General features: G+C 39.4%; 1 protein-coding gene across 1 annotated transcript in view; it reads left to right on the forward strand.

Moving 5' to 3' along the window:
• The first annotated feature begins 3,981 nt into the window (after nt 1-3,981).
• Nucleotides 3,982-17,932, forward strand: part of prima1 (proline rich membrane anchor 1) — a 45,652-nt gene continuing 31,701 nt past the window's right edge. Inside the window, exons 1-2 of the mRNA XM_065256712.2 lie at nt 3,982-4,785; nt 5,934-6,084. Coding sequence (XP_065112784.1) covers nt 4,705-4,785; nt 5,934-6,084 — 232 coding nt within the window. The 5' untranslated portion in view covers nt 3,982-4,704. The remainder of the gene's footprint in view (nt 4,786-5,933; nt 6,085-17,932) is intronic.

The following is a 17,932-nucleotide window of genomic DNA, read 5'->3' on the forward strand; positions in this document are numbered from 1 at the left end:
AAATCTGTCAGAGAGAATGCCTACTGGAGTCAGTTTGATATAGCATTCATTTCCATCTTGGGTCGAAAATCCCCGAACAGACAGAGGGTCTCCATCAGTGAGGAAGCATAAATAAAGAATTCAAGGCAGGGAGATAAGGGACAGAAATCGAAAAGACAAAGAGGAAGGAAAAGAAGCAGCGTGAGCTCATCTTGATTGAACGCGAGGCTAATGGCCCGGGCTCAATTGGATGAACAATCACACAGATCTACCTTAATGTACACAGAGCCATCAATCTCTTTTTTAACTAGATTACAGCACCCTTTAGGGTTGGTCAGCAGGCAGGGGAGAGCTCTGCTGCAGACCAAACAGGACTTCCTGGCATCAAGTGGTGGGATCAGCTATTGTCTGAATATACCCCTCCCTTTTCTGCTGCCCTTCATCCTTTTTCTAATCTACTCTGCAGCACGGCATGTCTGTACTAATGAAATGGCATTAACTTGGACTACAGCCTATCACTAAAACCAAGCACTCACTTTGATTCATATTGACTACATTTGTCCGGCACTCAGAATGTATGCACGGTGCTCTCATAGTGTTCCACAGATTTTGAATATACCCAGGAGATATGGTAATATTATCAAATGTTGTGTCAATTCAACTAAATAATACTTTTAATTGAAATTGCCTCTTAGATTATTTCATAACATTTGTGTTTAAACTCCGGTTACGCAAAAATTAAAATTAACTGGGTGTTGTACAAGTGAATAAATCAAAATATCTGCCAGTTTATTTTAAGAGTCAATGAACTATGACTGTGATTGAATGATCACACAAGCAACACATTGGAGACACAGTGTCTGGCTGTTGGCACGCTCTGTCTCAGTACATAAAACAAGACCTATAAATTAAGATTCAATTTATTCTGGGTAGAATTTATTGCTTTGGTGATTTAGTGGAGCAACCTCATTTAGGATGATTACATCAGGGGGTGCCTTGGTCTAATTAAATCTGAGGAAGGAGGGGGGTTTCAGCGCAAACTGTAAGCTGTCACCATACACTGCACTTTGGTAGAAGACTAAACCATCAATCATATTCCACTTGACAAATAAGACAATAGCAGTAATTTGTCAAATAAACAAATAAAAATGCACATTAGTGATGCCACGTGCATCGCTAGTTTTCAGCCCTTGACAGGCAAATTAACATATACACAGTACCCACCTTTTGAGCAGAGGTTGCCTTGTTTCTAAAATGCATTCGGGGTGTGGTGTGTGGCATGTCATGTCAAAATATGTGTTAATCTCAATGATAAAAACAATTCGTTCCAGCAGTGGCGGCCGGTGTAAAAACAAAATATGCGTCATGGGAACCTATGTGCATTTGTGTAATGTCAAAATACGTGCCTGCCGCATACGCGTCGAAACGGTTCATGATAACACACTAAACTCTGATTACACATGAGACTTAGTGAGTATCTAGCAAACCAAGTGTCTCTTTTATCATAAACCCTTACAAAGTGTCTGTAGCAGGCACGTATTTTGACATGACACACAATGAACATAGGTTTACATGACGCATGGAACACATATTTTGACATGACGATCCACACATGACAATATTTTGCCGTTCACAGTGTGTAGAGACAGTGTGTGTATTTTTTCCGGTGCAATGAAGGCTTTTAAAATTTTACTTTACGGAAGTGCATTGATAATACAGATTTTTTGCTTTAATATTTGTATTGTTTAATTAAAGTAATAAAGTACTTGAGTATCCTGAATAAGTCACGACTAAAGAGGTTGCAGGGATTCCACTTCACGTTGTGCTAAATGCCCTTCACGAAACAGCAAAGCCTCTCGTACCTTATTACTTACCTAAAATGATCACTATTTAAATTATTACCATAAAATTAATAAGTATAAACTACTTACTTTAAAACTTTAGACACACAAAAAAACGTAACTATAAATGTTTACAGTATATACTGTCACCTGTGCACTGTTAAAAATAAAAGTTCCAAAAAGACATCTTCACATTGATGCCATTTTTTGGTTCCCCAAAAAAACATTTCAGTCAAGGGATCTTAAAGGGGTCATAGCATGAAAATCTGATTTTTTCCATGTTTAAGTGCTATAATTGGATCACAAGTGCTTATATCAACCTAGAAAACTTGAAAAAGAACAACCCAGTAACTTTGTTTTGGTAAACTATTCTGTGCAAGCCTGTGAAAAATTAGGTTTCACCTGTTTTGTGAGGTAGGTAATTAAAATAATACCGCCCCTTAATCTGCACTATCCAACCACGGCACTGTCATTTGGTGCAGAGAGAAAAAGAGAGAAAAAATAATTGACAGCACAGTTGAGTTTCAATTGCAACAAACCAGGGGCGTTGCTAGACATAAAGCTCTACTGGGGCACAGGCCCCCCATTTTTTTTTTTTTACTTTTTCTTGAAAGCCTGCGGTGTGCAAGATACAATTTCCATTGCTTAACCCACTATTCCAACATTGCAACAAGTACTGGGAAAGACAAACATTTATTTAAAAATATTTAAGTATCATCTTCATATATACATATATACAACATAATTAACATGTCTTAAGGCATAAAATGTTTGGAAATAATGGCTGGAGAGAAAAAAATGTTATGCACATTTGCATTTTACATAACAATGATTAATAACTTCTTTTTTTATTTTTAAGAATATTTTCATTTTATGACTACTAAAAAATCTATCTTAGTTACTGCTAACTGATTATGTTATGACCTAGAGCTAGTGAACTAAATATTAATTTCATATCTGAAAATACAGAACAGTATAACACAGTTTTTGTATGTGAACAATGCAATTTTATAGACTATTGACAGAGGTTTTCCTGAAATTTTCCCTCTAATGTTTAAGCCCTGACAGGGTAGGATGTTATGTGTCTTTACTCCCTTAAATTCATCATCTCTCATTTTTCCTTCCCTTTTCCTGCTTTGCACAAAACATTTCTGATGTCCATCACATGCGTCAATGAGATTTTCATTATTATTTAGAAACTTACTTTAGTCTCGTCATGTTTTCATAAACCAACTCAATCGCGTGTACTTTGTATGCGGCTGCGCACGGCAAAACAGTCGCGTGCACGCCTCAATTCATGTCCGCGTCCGCGCACCCATTCATGTCCGTGCGCCGACGCGGACATGAATTGAGGCGTGCACGCGTCAGTGCGACTGTTGCGTCGCTTTTTCAAACGTGAATTGGGTAACTACATTGCATATAGATCCGTTTTGCCGCGATTGTCTTTTTAAAGGAATAAACTAGTTAACTGCTAAAATGTAAACTTGAGATTTACACAGGGGCACAAAAGATTTACACTGGGGCACGTGCCCCAGTAAAAGGGGTCTAGCGACGCCCCTGCAACAAACCACCATCATTGTGATCAGTGTCTGCATTTCATCCACACATTTGCATTTTAAAGGAAACACCCAAAAATGGCACACTTTTGCTCAGACCTACAAAGTGGCAATTTTAACATGCTATAATTAATTATCTATGGAGTATTTTGAGCTAAAACTTCACATACACACTCTGGGGATGCCAAATACTTATTTTACATCTTTAAAAAATCTCATTATATGACCCCTTTAAAATGACGATTTTCTTCTCCAAAAACAACTTCTGTTGAAACCTTCTCCAAAGAATGCATTTTGTAACAGAAAGGTTCATGTGAAAGGTTTTTATAGAACCAAACAGCCTGACAAAAAACCTTCAAAACTTGAATTACTTCACTACTACATTTAGTGACAATAAAAGCTTTTATTATTAGCCTTTATAATTCCCATATCCGAATTAAAATAACTGCGCTATACTTTTGGTGATGCTTATACACACAAAGGTCTTTTAGGCACCATGCAAGCTAAAATTCTGCCACCTAAACAAAAAGCTAAATGGCAAAACTACCCCCACCATCCCCTGCTCTCTCGTTCTCTATCACGCTCTACTGTGTCTACTCTGCAGAGTGCATCCAACTCGCGCTGAATGCACGCTCAGTGTCTGATGCTGTGTGACCTATCCGATCGTAACCCTAAGGGTCCTTGTTGACTACAATATTCTTAATATCTCTTTTCGTCCAACCGGATCTTGACATTTCGACAGCAATGTACATTTAAGGGCACGTTAATTGTGCGTTATCTCTGCGCGGGTTTTTGACCGGAAGACTTCGCGTCAGGTGCTGCTGTTGAAGTAATGAAGAGGTGAATCCTCAGTTTTGGGACCTTCTTGCTCACTGGCATACGACCGATCAGCGCTTCTTTTCTATGGCGTTTATTAATTATTCCAGTAACTTATGTGCCGTATGACAGACATCATGTCGCTTGGCAAGAAATGAATCCTGATTCAGCGCGTGACACCCACAGAATCGCTCGTCAGCCCGCGCGCGCGGGAGAACTTTGCTTCGCAAGTCTTGTATGGATACGGAACGCGCCGCACCGCCGCGCGCTGGATCGACAACTTTCCTCGTAAACAACGTTAGCGTCCTTCCCATGTCGTTACAAATTCTTCTTGTCATCGATTATCGTCGCTCTAAGTGGACGAGAATGTTTCAGAGACTATATCTGCTCAAACTCGTGGAAAATATCATTGGTAAGCGCTGAGGAGCGAATTAAACTGCTGATAATAAATGACTTTTATGCTCTTCAGACTCGCGTCCTCGCCAGGTGGACTGTGAAGAGCCAGAAGAGGAATGTTTATCCGAAATGTATTGGGTTTTTGGTCGTTTTTGTTAAGTCGCTGCTTTTTTTCAATATTTCTTCCATTTTTGCAGGTAAGTTCACATGGTTGACGGTTATTTACAGTCAGGTGCGTTAACTGTGGCAGCAGTGGAAGTGCACGTGCGACATTGCTCACCTTATATTTCTGTGCTGAGATCATATTGAGCGACTATCTTAACATTTGATATATATTATGCATATGTCGAGATGTTTACTTGCATAACTAACTTATTTATTTGTGTATTTCGTTACTATTAGATTTCATGTTAATTTAGGAATGGACAACTACAGTAGGCTACATGTCTAACTGGGAATTAGGATATTAAGCCACTAGCCTAAGCTGAAAACCAGTTAGGTTATTGTTTTAATATTTAGTGAATAATATAAATGGGTCACTAAATACAAGCACCATATATTTTTAAAACCAGAATAATTTGATTAACCATTATTATCCTGTTAAACTACCTCAGAATATGACATTGTAAAGGAAGTTTTATAAGAAAATATATGTACGGTAAAATGTATCATTCCTGTTATTCACTTAGTAGTATTTATTGACACAAGTGTACAATGGGTGCATAGATCCTAGATCCATGGGACATGAATTTACAACAAGAAATACACATGGACATGATACAACTTTCTCAGAATTTACATAAGATGAAAAAAGACTGCTGCCCCCTCCTTGTAGAACCAGTTAAATTATTGTTAATGAACTGGGTTTTATGGAGACATGACTATTGGTTCTTTACCACTGTCCCTTGTTGCCACAAAGCTCACAAGACTGGGATAAGTGTTTCCTGGATGGCCTTTTAGGGGGAGGCAGTGTCAGGGTTCACCCCTCGGTACTCCCACTTCTCTGGGGATCTGAGGTTCTGCGGTGTGGGTGGGTGATCTCTTTAAGAGACCTCAGCCTCCACACACCCTTCATTCTCCACTTTAGTGGGAGGGAGCGCCCGTTTGCCAATGTGATGAGGAAAAAGAGAGCACTTGTGTTTGTTATATTTTTCCTCACTCTTTACTCTCATCATTGTAAAATGTAAGGGCTATTCCCACAAACATCTTACTATAGCGACTTTTCTGCACTATACTTGTCAATAGAATTTATTATAATTTTTGTAGTGCATATTGGACAGAGTTCGAAAACAACAGCTGAAATTGACAAGAAACATTAACCTAATTGCCCACCTCTTCATCCTAGTTTGCAAAAGGAGAGCTCCAGAAATCATGTTCCCGAACCACAGTGTTGCCGTTGGAAGGGAGTTGCCAGTTGCCATGCCAGTGTAGGCCCTACCCACCATTACCACCTCCACCCCCTCCTCCGCCACCCCCAAGGCTACTGGCTCCAACTGGTAAGTATCGCTTTGCCCACATTTACATTTAGGCATTTGGTAGACGCTTTTGTACAAATTGACTTACAAGGCATTTGAAATACATTTTGTCAGTATGTGTGAAACCCTGTGATCGAATCCATGACCTTCTGCTGCTGAGGTAATGCTCTGCCAGCTGAGCCGCAGGAACACCCCCATATGTCATATAATGCCCACATCTCATTGCAATCCAAATAGAGGTCGGATCATGGACTGATGTTTAAAAACGTACAGCCAATTGTGACCTTAGACGATGTTTAAAATCAAAGAAAACAGGTTGTTGTCTTCAAAAAAATCTTTTCTGTAGCACAAATCAAAAGGCTGGATTTTTCCATAATTAGGTTGTTTCATCTCTTTTCTCTGTTGTCAGAATTTGCTGTGAGTTTTATCTCCAAAATGATTGAATTTGCTCTGGCTGCACGCGTTCCCAGAAAGATTGTTGTAGCAAAGTAAATTTTATCAGATTTTGTGTCCGTTTTGTTGTATCTTATAAGCTACATAGATTGTCCTTTCTCTGAAACAGTTTTCATTTCTCGAAACCTCTTATTTTGAGTAATGAACATGGCCATAAAGTATGGTGCTGTTTACAATTGACACAAAGCTCAATCCGGTCTATTACAGGATGTGGAAATCTTAGATTTGTCATCAGGGGTCCCTGTCAGACACTAGGGAAACCAGATCAATGAGGCACTTCACCATTGAAAGGGTTGTGAAATCAATCTGTTTTTCTACAATTTTTGCCTTCTACTTTAAGTCTGACCAATGTACTCTTACAGAAAAGCAAATTGGGTAAAAGGTGTTCAGATAAATGTATATAGTATGTGCTTTTCTTCTGGTGCTGTAACTTCCTAATGCGTACGTGTTTGTTACATCTATAGATATTGATCAGACAGAACCAATCAGTACCATGGCTATTGATTAGGCTCTGATTTTAGTCTGTGACATGAAACGTTGAGTAGTAGCAGCTATTAACAGCTGTGTAAGTTCTGAGGATTTAACTTTAAAATGGGGTTTTGATAAGTCGCCAATTGAAGGCGTGCGGCAGGCTTTGCCTTTAGGGACAAAATGGCTTTAACATTAGCTTATTAAAATTATTCATGAGGAAGTTGTGGTTAATAAGGATTCCCGTCTCCCACACCTGTCCTTACTGAAGGAGTGATAAAAACATGCTAGAAGGGGGAGGAATAAGTTGTTTGCATTAAAACTAATAGGAGGATTACATTTTTTCCTTTGGTCAAGTAACCACAGAAGATGCAGAAATATTTCATGTCACTTTTAAAGCTGCATCCCCACTAAACAGATGCTTGAAGCAACAGTGCACCTCTGGTCATTTTGAATGAAAAACTAAAAAGGCTTGGCAGACTGATGCAAATCAAGCTACAAGATATTAGGAGTGTCATTTTATCACACTTTGTTCTTCCAGCTTAGACTGGAAGACCAGTTTTTGACCACAGTGGATAATGATTTGGATTTTTTTCTATTCATAACAAAAACGTTTTAGAACCGACACGCAGTACTGATTAAATCTTAAATTTTACCAAAGTGTTTTTATCGCAAGATTAGCCCGAATCTATTTTTAGAAGAACTGCTGAGGATGTAGATGAGGGGAAGTAGATTAGATGGAATTGCTCCTGGGCTCTTAAAAAACACACACTCTTTTAAGCCCAAAAAAGGATATGTGTGGTAGTCAGCAAAACACATGGCTAACTCTACTAACTTTGCAGAGGTGTTCAGAAAATACTTGGCTTGCCTTTTTGACAAATTACAGTGGCCTGAAATCCCCATGCGCCCTCATCACTGGGGTTTCCCATAAGCTGCAAAGAATTTAATATTATTTTTACAGTGCTGATGTGTGTGTCACTCATTATGTGTATGCAGTGGCAATTGAAGTACTACATGAGTATTTTTAGATGATTAAAGTGTTTTTAGGTGACTTTGTTCGTTCATGATTTAGTAAAGAAGTCACATTATGCCCTTTTACAAAGTCTTTAATTATAAGTATGGGGTGTACTAAAATAGGTTTTTATTTTGTAATCGTCATATGCATTTCAGATAAAATTAACCATGAATACTAAGGATTATATACACACAAAATATGTGTACCACTTTCACTGCCAATGAAAGTGTCTTCACAGGGATTTTTAGGGCATAGGGTTGTTTGATACAGAATGAAATAAACTGTTAGTTATTTTTATACAGAAAGAGTGTAGCCAGATCTTTATCAAAGTGAGCTTGCAACCACAAACTACATCAACATTCGTCCATCTTAGTGTGGCTGAACAAAGTGGGTTTGAAATAAGGTGGAAAAAGCGCATATTCGCCATTGCATTGGTATAAACGCTACTAAACAGCTGAACCAGGCCTTGCCCGGTCTACAGCAAATGTAGGTTGTCATCCCATAAGTTGCTCATTGTAGTTTTGGAAAGTGTTTTCTGTTACAGAGAATATATTGCTTTAAAGGTAACTTTTATTACAAGTGTAACTGCAAGCCTTTTTAGTGCTCAAGCAGCAGCACTTCAAACTAAATAAAGATAAAAATGTGAAGAAAACACATAAGGACTCCTTTCTCAGATAAACAAACCATGTATACATAAACATTTACAATTATATTAAATTCAGTGAAAAATACACACACCTAAAGGATTATTAGGAACACCTGTTCAAATTCTCATTAATACAATTATCTAATCAACCAATCACATGCATTTAGGGGTGTGGTCCTGGTCAAGACAATCTCCTTAACTCCAAATTGAATGTCAGAATGGGACAGAAATGTGATTTAAGCAATTTTGAGAGTGGCATGATTGTTGGTGCCAGACGGGCCGGTCTAAGTATTTCACAATCTGCTCAGTTACTGGGATTTTCACGCACAACCATTTCTAGGGTTTACAAAAAGGGAAAAACATTCGGTATGCGGCAGCATTTGTGAAGCCACAACACAGCAGAAGACCCCAACGGGTACCACCCATCTCCACTACAAATAGGAAAAAAGGCTACAATTTGCACGAGCTCACCAAAATTGGACAGTTGAAGACTGGAAAAATGTTGCCTGGTCTGATGAGTTTCAATTTCTGTTGAGACATTCAGATGGTAGTCAGAATTTTGTGTAAACAGAATGAGAACATGGATCCATCATGTTTTGTTATCACTGTGCAGGCTGGTGGTGGTAGTGTTATGGTGTGGGGGATGTTTTCTTGGCACACTTTAGGCTCCTTAGTGCCAATTGGGCATTGTTTAAATGCCACGGCTTACCTGAGCATTGTTTCTGACCATGTCCATCCCTTTATGACCACCATGTACCCATCCTCTGATGGCTAGTTCCAGCAGGATAATGAACCATATCACAAAGCTCGAATCATTTCAAATTGGTTTCTTGAACATGACAATGAGTTCACTGTACTAAAATGACCCCCACAGTCACCAGATCTCAACCCAATAGAGCATCTTTGGGATGTGGTGGAATGGGAGCTTCGTGCCCTGGATGTGCATCCTACAAATCTCCATCAACTGCAAGATGCTACAGTATCCTATCAATATGGGCCACCATTTCTGAAGAATGCTTTCAGCACCTTGTTGAATCAATGCCATGTAGAATTAAGGCAGTTCTGAAGGTGAAAGGGGGTCCAACACAGTATTAGTATGGTGTTCCTAATAGTCATTTAAGTGAGTGTATATAATTGTTTATTATATAATTATATTTATATAATTGTTAAATTATTGCTTTGTCAAATCTAATGTTATACATTGAAATCTAGGCAGATAGTAGTCTGGTTTCCATTAAAGAAAGCAAAACTTTAGTGCTATTTTTTATATCAGTATGGCATCGATGATGGCCTTCCATTAAATGATGTTATGCAACTAAAACATAAATTTGTTCCGTTGCGATAAATCATTCCAAAAATCATGGTGACGGTTGTGTTCGACTTCATACGCCGCAGCGTAGACCATCATGCGAATTACATCAAAATACCACAAGCATACAGAGCAGTTGACTATCAAATCACTTTGGTGGTATTTTGATCCCATTCACTTGTTGGTTTTTGCCACTCATGTAAAGTCGAACACACCTCTTCTGTTTTGTCCTCCAACCAAACACAGCACACCATATTTAATTAAGAATGATCATGTGAAACTTACGTCTGTGACTGTAAATGTGAAAAAAAATCCATTGCAGTTTTGCAATATATTTCTTTTTCTAATTGCATTTAAACCACCCCACACGTGTATAAAAAAAAGAGTTTTTGCGATATATATATGGGACTTTTTGAGAAATTGATGTATGCATTTTCAAATCAAAGGGTAATGGAAACGCATCTAATGTAAACTGTGCTTTGAAATGGCAAGTACTTTTTTTCCACTTGTCAGCCGTTCTCCCTCGGGTCCTGAGAATCAAAGTAAGGGAGGAAAAAGCAAAGCTAATGTTTTCCTGTCTAAAGGAGTGTTCTGTCTTGCAAGTGTATCGGCCTGTTTCTGCTAATCCAAAACTTGTCAACATTAATTAAGCGTTTCATCATCTTAGGAAGTAATTAAGTCTTGCCAAATCATAAACACATTGTGCCACATATAAAGCTAAACAAATTTGCCTCTCCATGTCTTCCCATAGGCAATCAGCAACACCACATTATGCAATGCAAATAAATTTTCGGAGATACCAGTCAATGTTTTCGGTTGGATGCTGTTATCGTAGTAGCTGTGACTGATTTCCCCTCTTATCACAGAGTTAAATTATTCAAATATGCAAGTAGGATAACTTGCCATAGGGAAAATTGCAGTGTCAGAAGTGTAAAATTGTCTTACTGTTTGAATGCAGTTAATGGTGCTGCTTCAGTGAATATTACATATTCATAGTACATGATAATAATGTACATGATCGCTAACAATCGGCACAAAAGTCATTTAAATGTTATTATTCAAACAAAGCTGATGTTGTCACTTTATGCACAACAAGCTAATAAAATACTTTGTTTTGTAGTAGATCACAATTTATGTATAGTATTTGCAGAGTAAGCGTGTACATTAATTGTTGTCTAAGATATAGAGCAAGTCATGCTGTATACAGTTCACATGATCTTGACTCTGTGATATTCCTTAAATTATATTACTGCCATTAGCTTGGTTTGTTTTGACCAATATACTTGCATATGACACAGGGCATGACCACATATATTTTCATCAACAGAATGACAGAGCCATGCAATGTAATTTACGTCTTTGAGGGTTTCCTTCACCACAGAGACTCATCAGGTTTCAAAAATTAAGTGTTATGATGATTGATCATAAACCCACAACCTGTTCTGATATCTGTTCATAGATAAAAAGTAAAGATGTGAAAGAATTAAATGTTAACTCCCCTTATACAGTGAAAAACATAAGTTTGGGAGCTTATGGACTGCATAACTTATGAACTAAATGACTGTACCATAGCAAAGCAGGATGTGGGGGTGAATCTTAACCTGCTTAACCAGGGCTCTAGACTAAAATGTAAGAGCAGTGTTACTGGGAATTCATTTGGTAGCACCAGGGGCTTCATTTATAAAGCGTGTGTACGCACAGATTTGATCGTAAAGTGTGCGTACGCAAAAAAGTTCTTAGCGCCATCTGAGCAGACGTACGCACTTTGCTTATCCGTTTGCTGCAGGTTTTTGGAAATAAAAGCCATTCTTGCTGCTCATAAAAGATTTAAACATTGACAAGCGCTCTTTTATATGCCTATGACCTTAATTAGGCATCTTTTAAAGGGGGGTTCAATGGTATTTCAAGCATTCTGACTTATTAACACAGTTATAGAGTTGTTTCCTCATGCTAAACGTAGGCAAAGTGTCAAAAAAGCAGTTGGGCGTGTTACCGAGTATTTCTGTGCCGAATGCACTTTGCCAGGGTTCGTACAAGTTTCGGAAAGTTTTTTTTCGATTACATTTAAGTTCAAGTTCATTTGCAATTTAAAGGGGTACATGCGTTTTCTGCGCTTGCATTCAGTTAATGAATCACACGTAGGCATTTATTAATAAATGATCGTAAGATCAAATGTAGGATGGTTTTTACACATCATTTTATAAATGAGGCCCCAGAATCGCGAGTTGGGGCAAGAAATAATGAATCACTGAAACTACACGCAAAAGTGCCTAATAGGGATGCTCCGATCGATCGGCCGCCGATCGGTATCGGCCGATAATGGCATTAAATGACTCGATCGGTGCTCGCTAAATCTGCCGATCTCATAAACCGATCTTTCTGTTTACTTTTGTCATCAAAAGGATCCTGAATGCGGTTGCAATTAAAGACATTTTTTACGTAGGCGGTGGCTGAACGCAGTCAAGCAGCTGTGAGGAAAATAAAAGTTTAAACGCTCAAAACGTTAAGACGCATGCAAATAAGAAACTTTTGGCCTGAGGATGCAATTGTCCGTGATAGAGATGTGTTGTATACGCTGTTTGATGGGGATGTGAAGACGCCTCGCGCTGTTTACCGAAGCGCGTCCTCATATGTATATCTCTGTAAAGGCAAAGAGAGACATACAAATCTGCACGCTGCACATGAGCAACAGGTTGTAAAAATGCTTATGATGCTTTACAACCTGTTGCTCGTGTGCAGCGTGCAGATTTGTATGTCTCTCTTTGCCTTTAGATATGCGTATGAGGACGCGCTCCGGTAAACAGCGCGAGGCGTCTTCACATCCCCATCAAACAGCGTATACAACACATCTCTATCACGGACAATTGCATCCTCATGCCAAAAGTTTTTTATTTGCATGCGTCTTAAAGTTTTGAGCGTTTAAACTTTTATTTTCCTCACAGCTGCTTGTCTGCGTTCAGCCACCGCCCACACACACAGAAGCCTGTGATCAGTGCACGTGAACAGAGCGATCTCTCTCTCACGTCTTAAAGCTGCAGTAACCTAATTAATCTCTCAATAAAATCACTCTCTGCTCTTGACTAAAGAATTTTTATACTGCATACAAATGCGTGTATATTTAATTAATACAGTAAAGTCTGTGAAGTGTTTTATTTTCAGTACTTTTAGGAGACATAAGCCTTTTTAAAGCCATATTAAATTTCTCTTTGCAGAATAAATATTTGTTGTGCTTATTTATTTGAGTCTCTATTAAAACAATAATATACCTAATTACTGCAAGTAATATAACAAAGGCAACATCCGTGGTATTATTTTATTTAGAAAGATTGTAACAGTTAGTCATCAAAGAGCTTGCACATCAGCTTTTTAAAAAAAATCGGTATCGGAATCGGTATCGGCCGATCACAAAGATTACAAATCGGTGATCGGTATCGGCTGCAAAAATCCTGATCGGAGCATCCCTAGTGCCTAATGCATACATTTATTTATTACAAATTAATACAGATAATGTCTTGTTTATGGAAAAACTTATTTTTTAGCATCTTTACGGATGCAACATACCTGTATTCCCCGTCATTTCCCCTTACTCACTGGACTGCACTATAGTGTTGGGCGATATGCCCATTTTGAGATTGTCCTATCGTCAGCCTGTGAGATCGCCAATACACGATAGTATCGGGGGGCGGAGCAGTAGTTTACTCATTTATTTATTTATTCATTTTTGACTCCTCTGTGACAAGGCACTTGATTGGTGGATTAAAAGAGGAGCAAGGGCAACACCTTGTCATGAAACCAACCTTCTTAAAACTGATGCTATTTATCCAAGCGCATCATTAAAGCCTAGGCGCTCAAAAATGTCCTGCGTGCCAGGTAGCGGGAACAACATACCTGCTGGTTTTAACCCTGTGTGCACTAACAACCTCTCCAGTGCAAGGAAATGTCAGAGCCGTGCGTATTGCAAGCTTATGTGCGAGGAAGAGTGCCAATCATGCGCATTACAAGTTCAGCTAGAAGGAGTATGCCTCGCACAATCAGGTCCGAGCAAGAGTCCAAGATGCGCGCAACCTGTAACCCATAAATCACAACTTCAAAATCACGATTCACGACTCTGGGAGTACATCGATCTAGTACGAGTTCAAAGGGTAAAAGGTTGGAAAAACACGGGTTACAGGTTGCCTGGAACACGTACTCCCAGTTCAGAGTCATGAGTCGTGGTTTTGAAGTTGTGATTTACGGGTTCAAAAACCTGCCTGGAATGCAGCATTAGTCCAGGTCCGTGCGAGAAGAAATCCACACGTTACAAGCTCTCGTGCAAAGTGAAGTCCACAAAACCCTCTCATGCAAGGAAAAGCATTTGTCTCCGCTGGCATCCGTCCAGCTCACCTTCGTCTCCGCTGGCATCCGTCCAGCTCGCCTTCGTCTCTGCTGGCATCCATCCAGCTCGCCTTCGTCTCCGCAGCCCCCGTCAAGGCTCGCCTTCGTCTCCGCTGCCCCCGTCGAGCTCGCCTTCGTCTCCGCTGCCCCCGTCGAGCTCGCCTTCGTCTCCGCTGGCCCCGTCGAGCTCGCCTTTCATCTCCGCTGGCCCCGTCGAGCCAGTGGCGGAGCCAGAGGGCTATTTGGGGTGGCAATTGCCACCCCAGACGAAGTCCTTGCCACCCCTGTTGCCACCCCGCTGAAAACATTACTTTGTTTGATTTTTACGAACATTTCTCAAATCTCCCAGCGGACGTGAATGCATCCTACGCAGCACGCACAAGCATGGTGTTGCTGCTATCTTTTCATTACGCTTGTTCGACTTCATGCGGCGCCGCAAGAACCGACTGCCGGATGATGTCAAAGTTCCGCGAGAGCGATTTAAAAGCAAACTCCTCCGTATGATTTCGCGAATCACTCTCGCGGTACTTTGACGTAATGCAGCTGTCTATTCTCGCGGCGCCGCATGACGTCGAACAAGCCTATTGGTTAAGCTGACACGCAGCTCCTTCGTACTCCAAAACATAACGCGCCAACACGCACATGATCGATGAAAGCGTTTTGCTGGTATGTACGGCTTTTATTGGTATTAAATTAAACGAAGTACTGTTTTAACGGGAAGTAAGGAAGACATTGCACTGTAGTGCTTAGCATTAATACTTCAATGAGCATTACTAGTCTTGTGAAACTGACTAATACTGTCACGCCTGCGTGAAGATGCTTAAAACAATAAAAAACTTGTCGTTAGCAAATGTTCAGCAACAATCGGGTAGGCTTATTCATATTGTCACGTGTAATGCAGCATATTGAACTTAATAAAACGACCGTGGATATAGAACAGGGTTGTAAACAGCGCGCTTTTCGGCGCCTCACGCTTTTTAAACGTCAGTTTGGGTGACTTGGGTCTGAGAGGGTTGGATTATAATTTCACAAAGTCATCTGAAGCCATTCCATAGCTTAATGTGAGGGACAGAAGTCTATTTACATAAGTACATTAAAGTTAACGGAAACTAGTTCCCTCCTCCCTTAACATAACATGTCTAGATGTCTGTAAGCAATTTTCCTTGTGTTGTCAAATAGGCTAGACCTCAATATACTCAGATTTTGTCGTAGTGTATTATTTTAATATTTGTATTATAAGTAACGGTGTACTTTTGGTAAATAATAACAAGCAAATTGTTCAAAATTTTTGTTTCTTCATGAGGTGTGTAACTATAGGGACGATATTACCAACTTCTTTCTAAAGAAGCAAAAGTCAGGTGCAGATCAGGTCCAAACAGATCCCAGTTGTTCTATTTTTGCTGTATACTTAATACATATATAATTGTGTACATTTTGGAAAATAAACAACTTTAATTTAATCTATATACAGTGTACTTGAACACTTTGTATATTGACCCCCCAAAATAATACCTCGCCACCCCTTTGCCACCCCTGTTTTAAAAGTCTAGCTCCGCCACTGCATCGAGCTCGCCTTCGTCTCCGCTGGCCCCGTCGAGCTCGCCTTCGTCTCCGCTGGCCCCGTCGAGCTCGCCTTCGTCTCCGCTGGCCCGGTCGAGCTCGCCTTCGTCTCCGCTGGCCCCGTCGAGCTCGCCTTCGTCTCCGCTGGCCCCGTCGAGCTCGCCTTCGTCTCCGCTGGCCCCATCGAGCTCGCCTTCGTCTCTGCTGGCCCCGTCCTTCTTACTTCATTAACTCCACCATGGCCTGTCATCCCACCAGACTCCCTCTTCCCACCAGCCCCATCTTGGTCAGCCGTTGATCATCCACCACCTCTGGGCTTCACTCCTCCACGTTTGCCTCATCACTCCGCCCCTACAGCTCTGTCAGGCTCCTACTTCTTTCCAGCTCCACCTTCATCTTTGTTTACTCTGGCTCCGCCACAGTCCTCCAGATTCCTGCCTCTGCCAGGAGGGGAAGTACATTATACGTATTCCTTGTCATTTGCCCTCACTCATCGGACTGCACTACCCATAATCCTTTGCACCACGTCATCCCCAATACATCTTAATTTTTTGTAAACCGTAAAACTGTATGCTGCTTTTTACTAAATCTTTTCCTTTATACATCTTTAACTAACCTTACTGAGATAAACATTCATTAAGTTAACATTTTATTCTCATTATGTCAACTATAATAATGTTTTATTATATAAATGATATAGACTAAAGTCTTTGTTTAAATAGTTTTAAATTTTTCATTGACCACTGCTGGACCTCAGTATGCCAAATTACATGTAGCCATGCATAAATAATGTGGCACTCCTTCATAGACACATTTGAGTCATAAAATATGTAAGGGGGTCGAATTTCACTATTGGAATATTTTGTTCTGTCTTTAATCTGACACGCAAATTCTTGCAACCATTCTGTATGGCGCTCAACTCAAGACAACCACACCAATGCTTTAAAACTGCTGGATGAATTCACTTTCCCTGTTGTCTGTGTGTTGTCCATCTTATCTGCTAATGTTACATTGATTGATCCCGCATGATCCAGTTTGTCTTATTGAGAGGACATTAGTAATCAAGGAGCATTAGCAAATTGAAAGTTATTGCCTGAAAGCCAAGCGGTAGATCTGTGCTCATAAATATACACTACGACTGACAAATACTTTAAGTTTAAGACCCTCAAATAGTCTTGAGTGTGGAGGGGAGACCATAAAGGTATTTTTTTATGTACTGCTTATTAATGCTTTCCAGTTTCAGTTAATTACTAGAGGATCATCACAATTGTCTTGACACTGTAGTCGCATGCAATTGTCCATAGCTTAAACTACAGTTATATTATAAGTCATTACTTGGTGTTTTATCAAAATGTTATGTTCCCTAAAGCCAATCAAGTAATTTTAATCCCACCTTAGCCAAAGAAGTTTCAGTTAGTAAATTAGCACAGTAAATACAATTAGTGGCTGCTTATCACTGTCATACAGTTTAAACCAAATTTATTATGGTTTTCTTACAAAATCAAATCGATTACCCTTATTAACTTTATTAACCCCTGAAACCGTGTGGATAACTTTTGTATGCAGTTATTTGTGCTTTAATGTCAGAAGTTGTTCCTTGATCCATGTTTACTTAATTTATAAAGCTTGGAAGAACAAGGAAATTTTCTAAAAATTGTGTTCATCTTACATACTACTAGTACTTAAGTAAAAGTTGAGTAACCTGACAAAATATTTTTGCAGTGTTTTTTTAGTTGGAAAAACTGGTGTCATCAATCAAAGATATTGATGCAAAGTAAGACAAATAGACTGATAATTAATCATTGGATTGTCACATCCCTAAACACTATTAGGGTGGATTGTTTTCTAAATGACATCAAAATTAATAACATAGGAAATCTGTTTTTTATATGCGGATTGATTCAATTTAAGTAGTCATTTCTTTAGGTATGTAATTAACTATGGGTTAATAATTATAAAATTATTTATTATAATGGATTATTTTGAGACTTGTACTTGATGCTGCTACTACTGTAGCCTGTTTGAGCAGTTTTCAGCTCTAAGG

This window comes from Paramisgurnus dabryanus, chromosome 12, assembly GCF_030506205.2.
Source record: "Paramisgurnus dabryanus chromosome 12, PD_genome_1.1, whole genome shotgun sequence".
In the NCBI taxonomy this organism is placed as follows: domain Eukaryota; kingdom Metazoa; phylum Chordata; class Actinopteri; order Cypriniformes; family Cobitidae; genus Paramisgurnus; species Paramisgurnus dabryanus.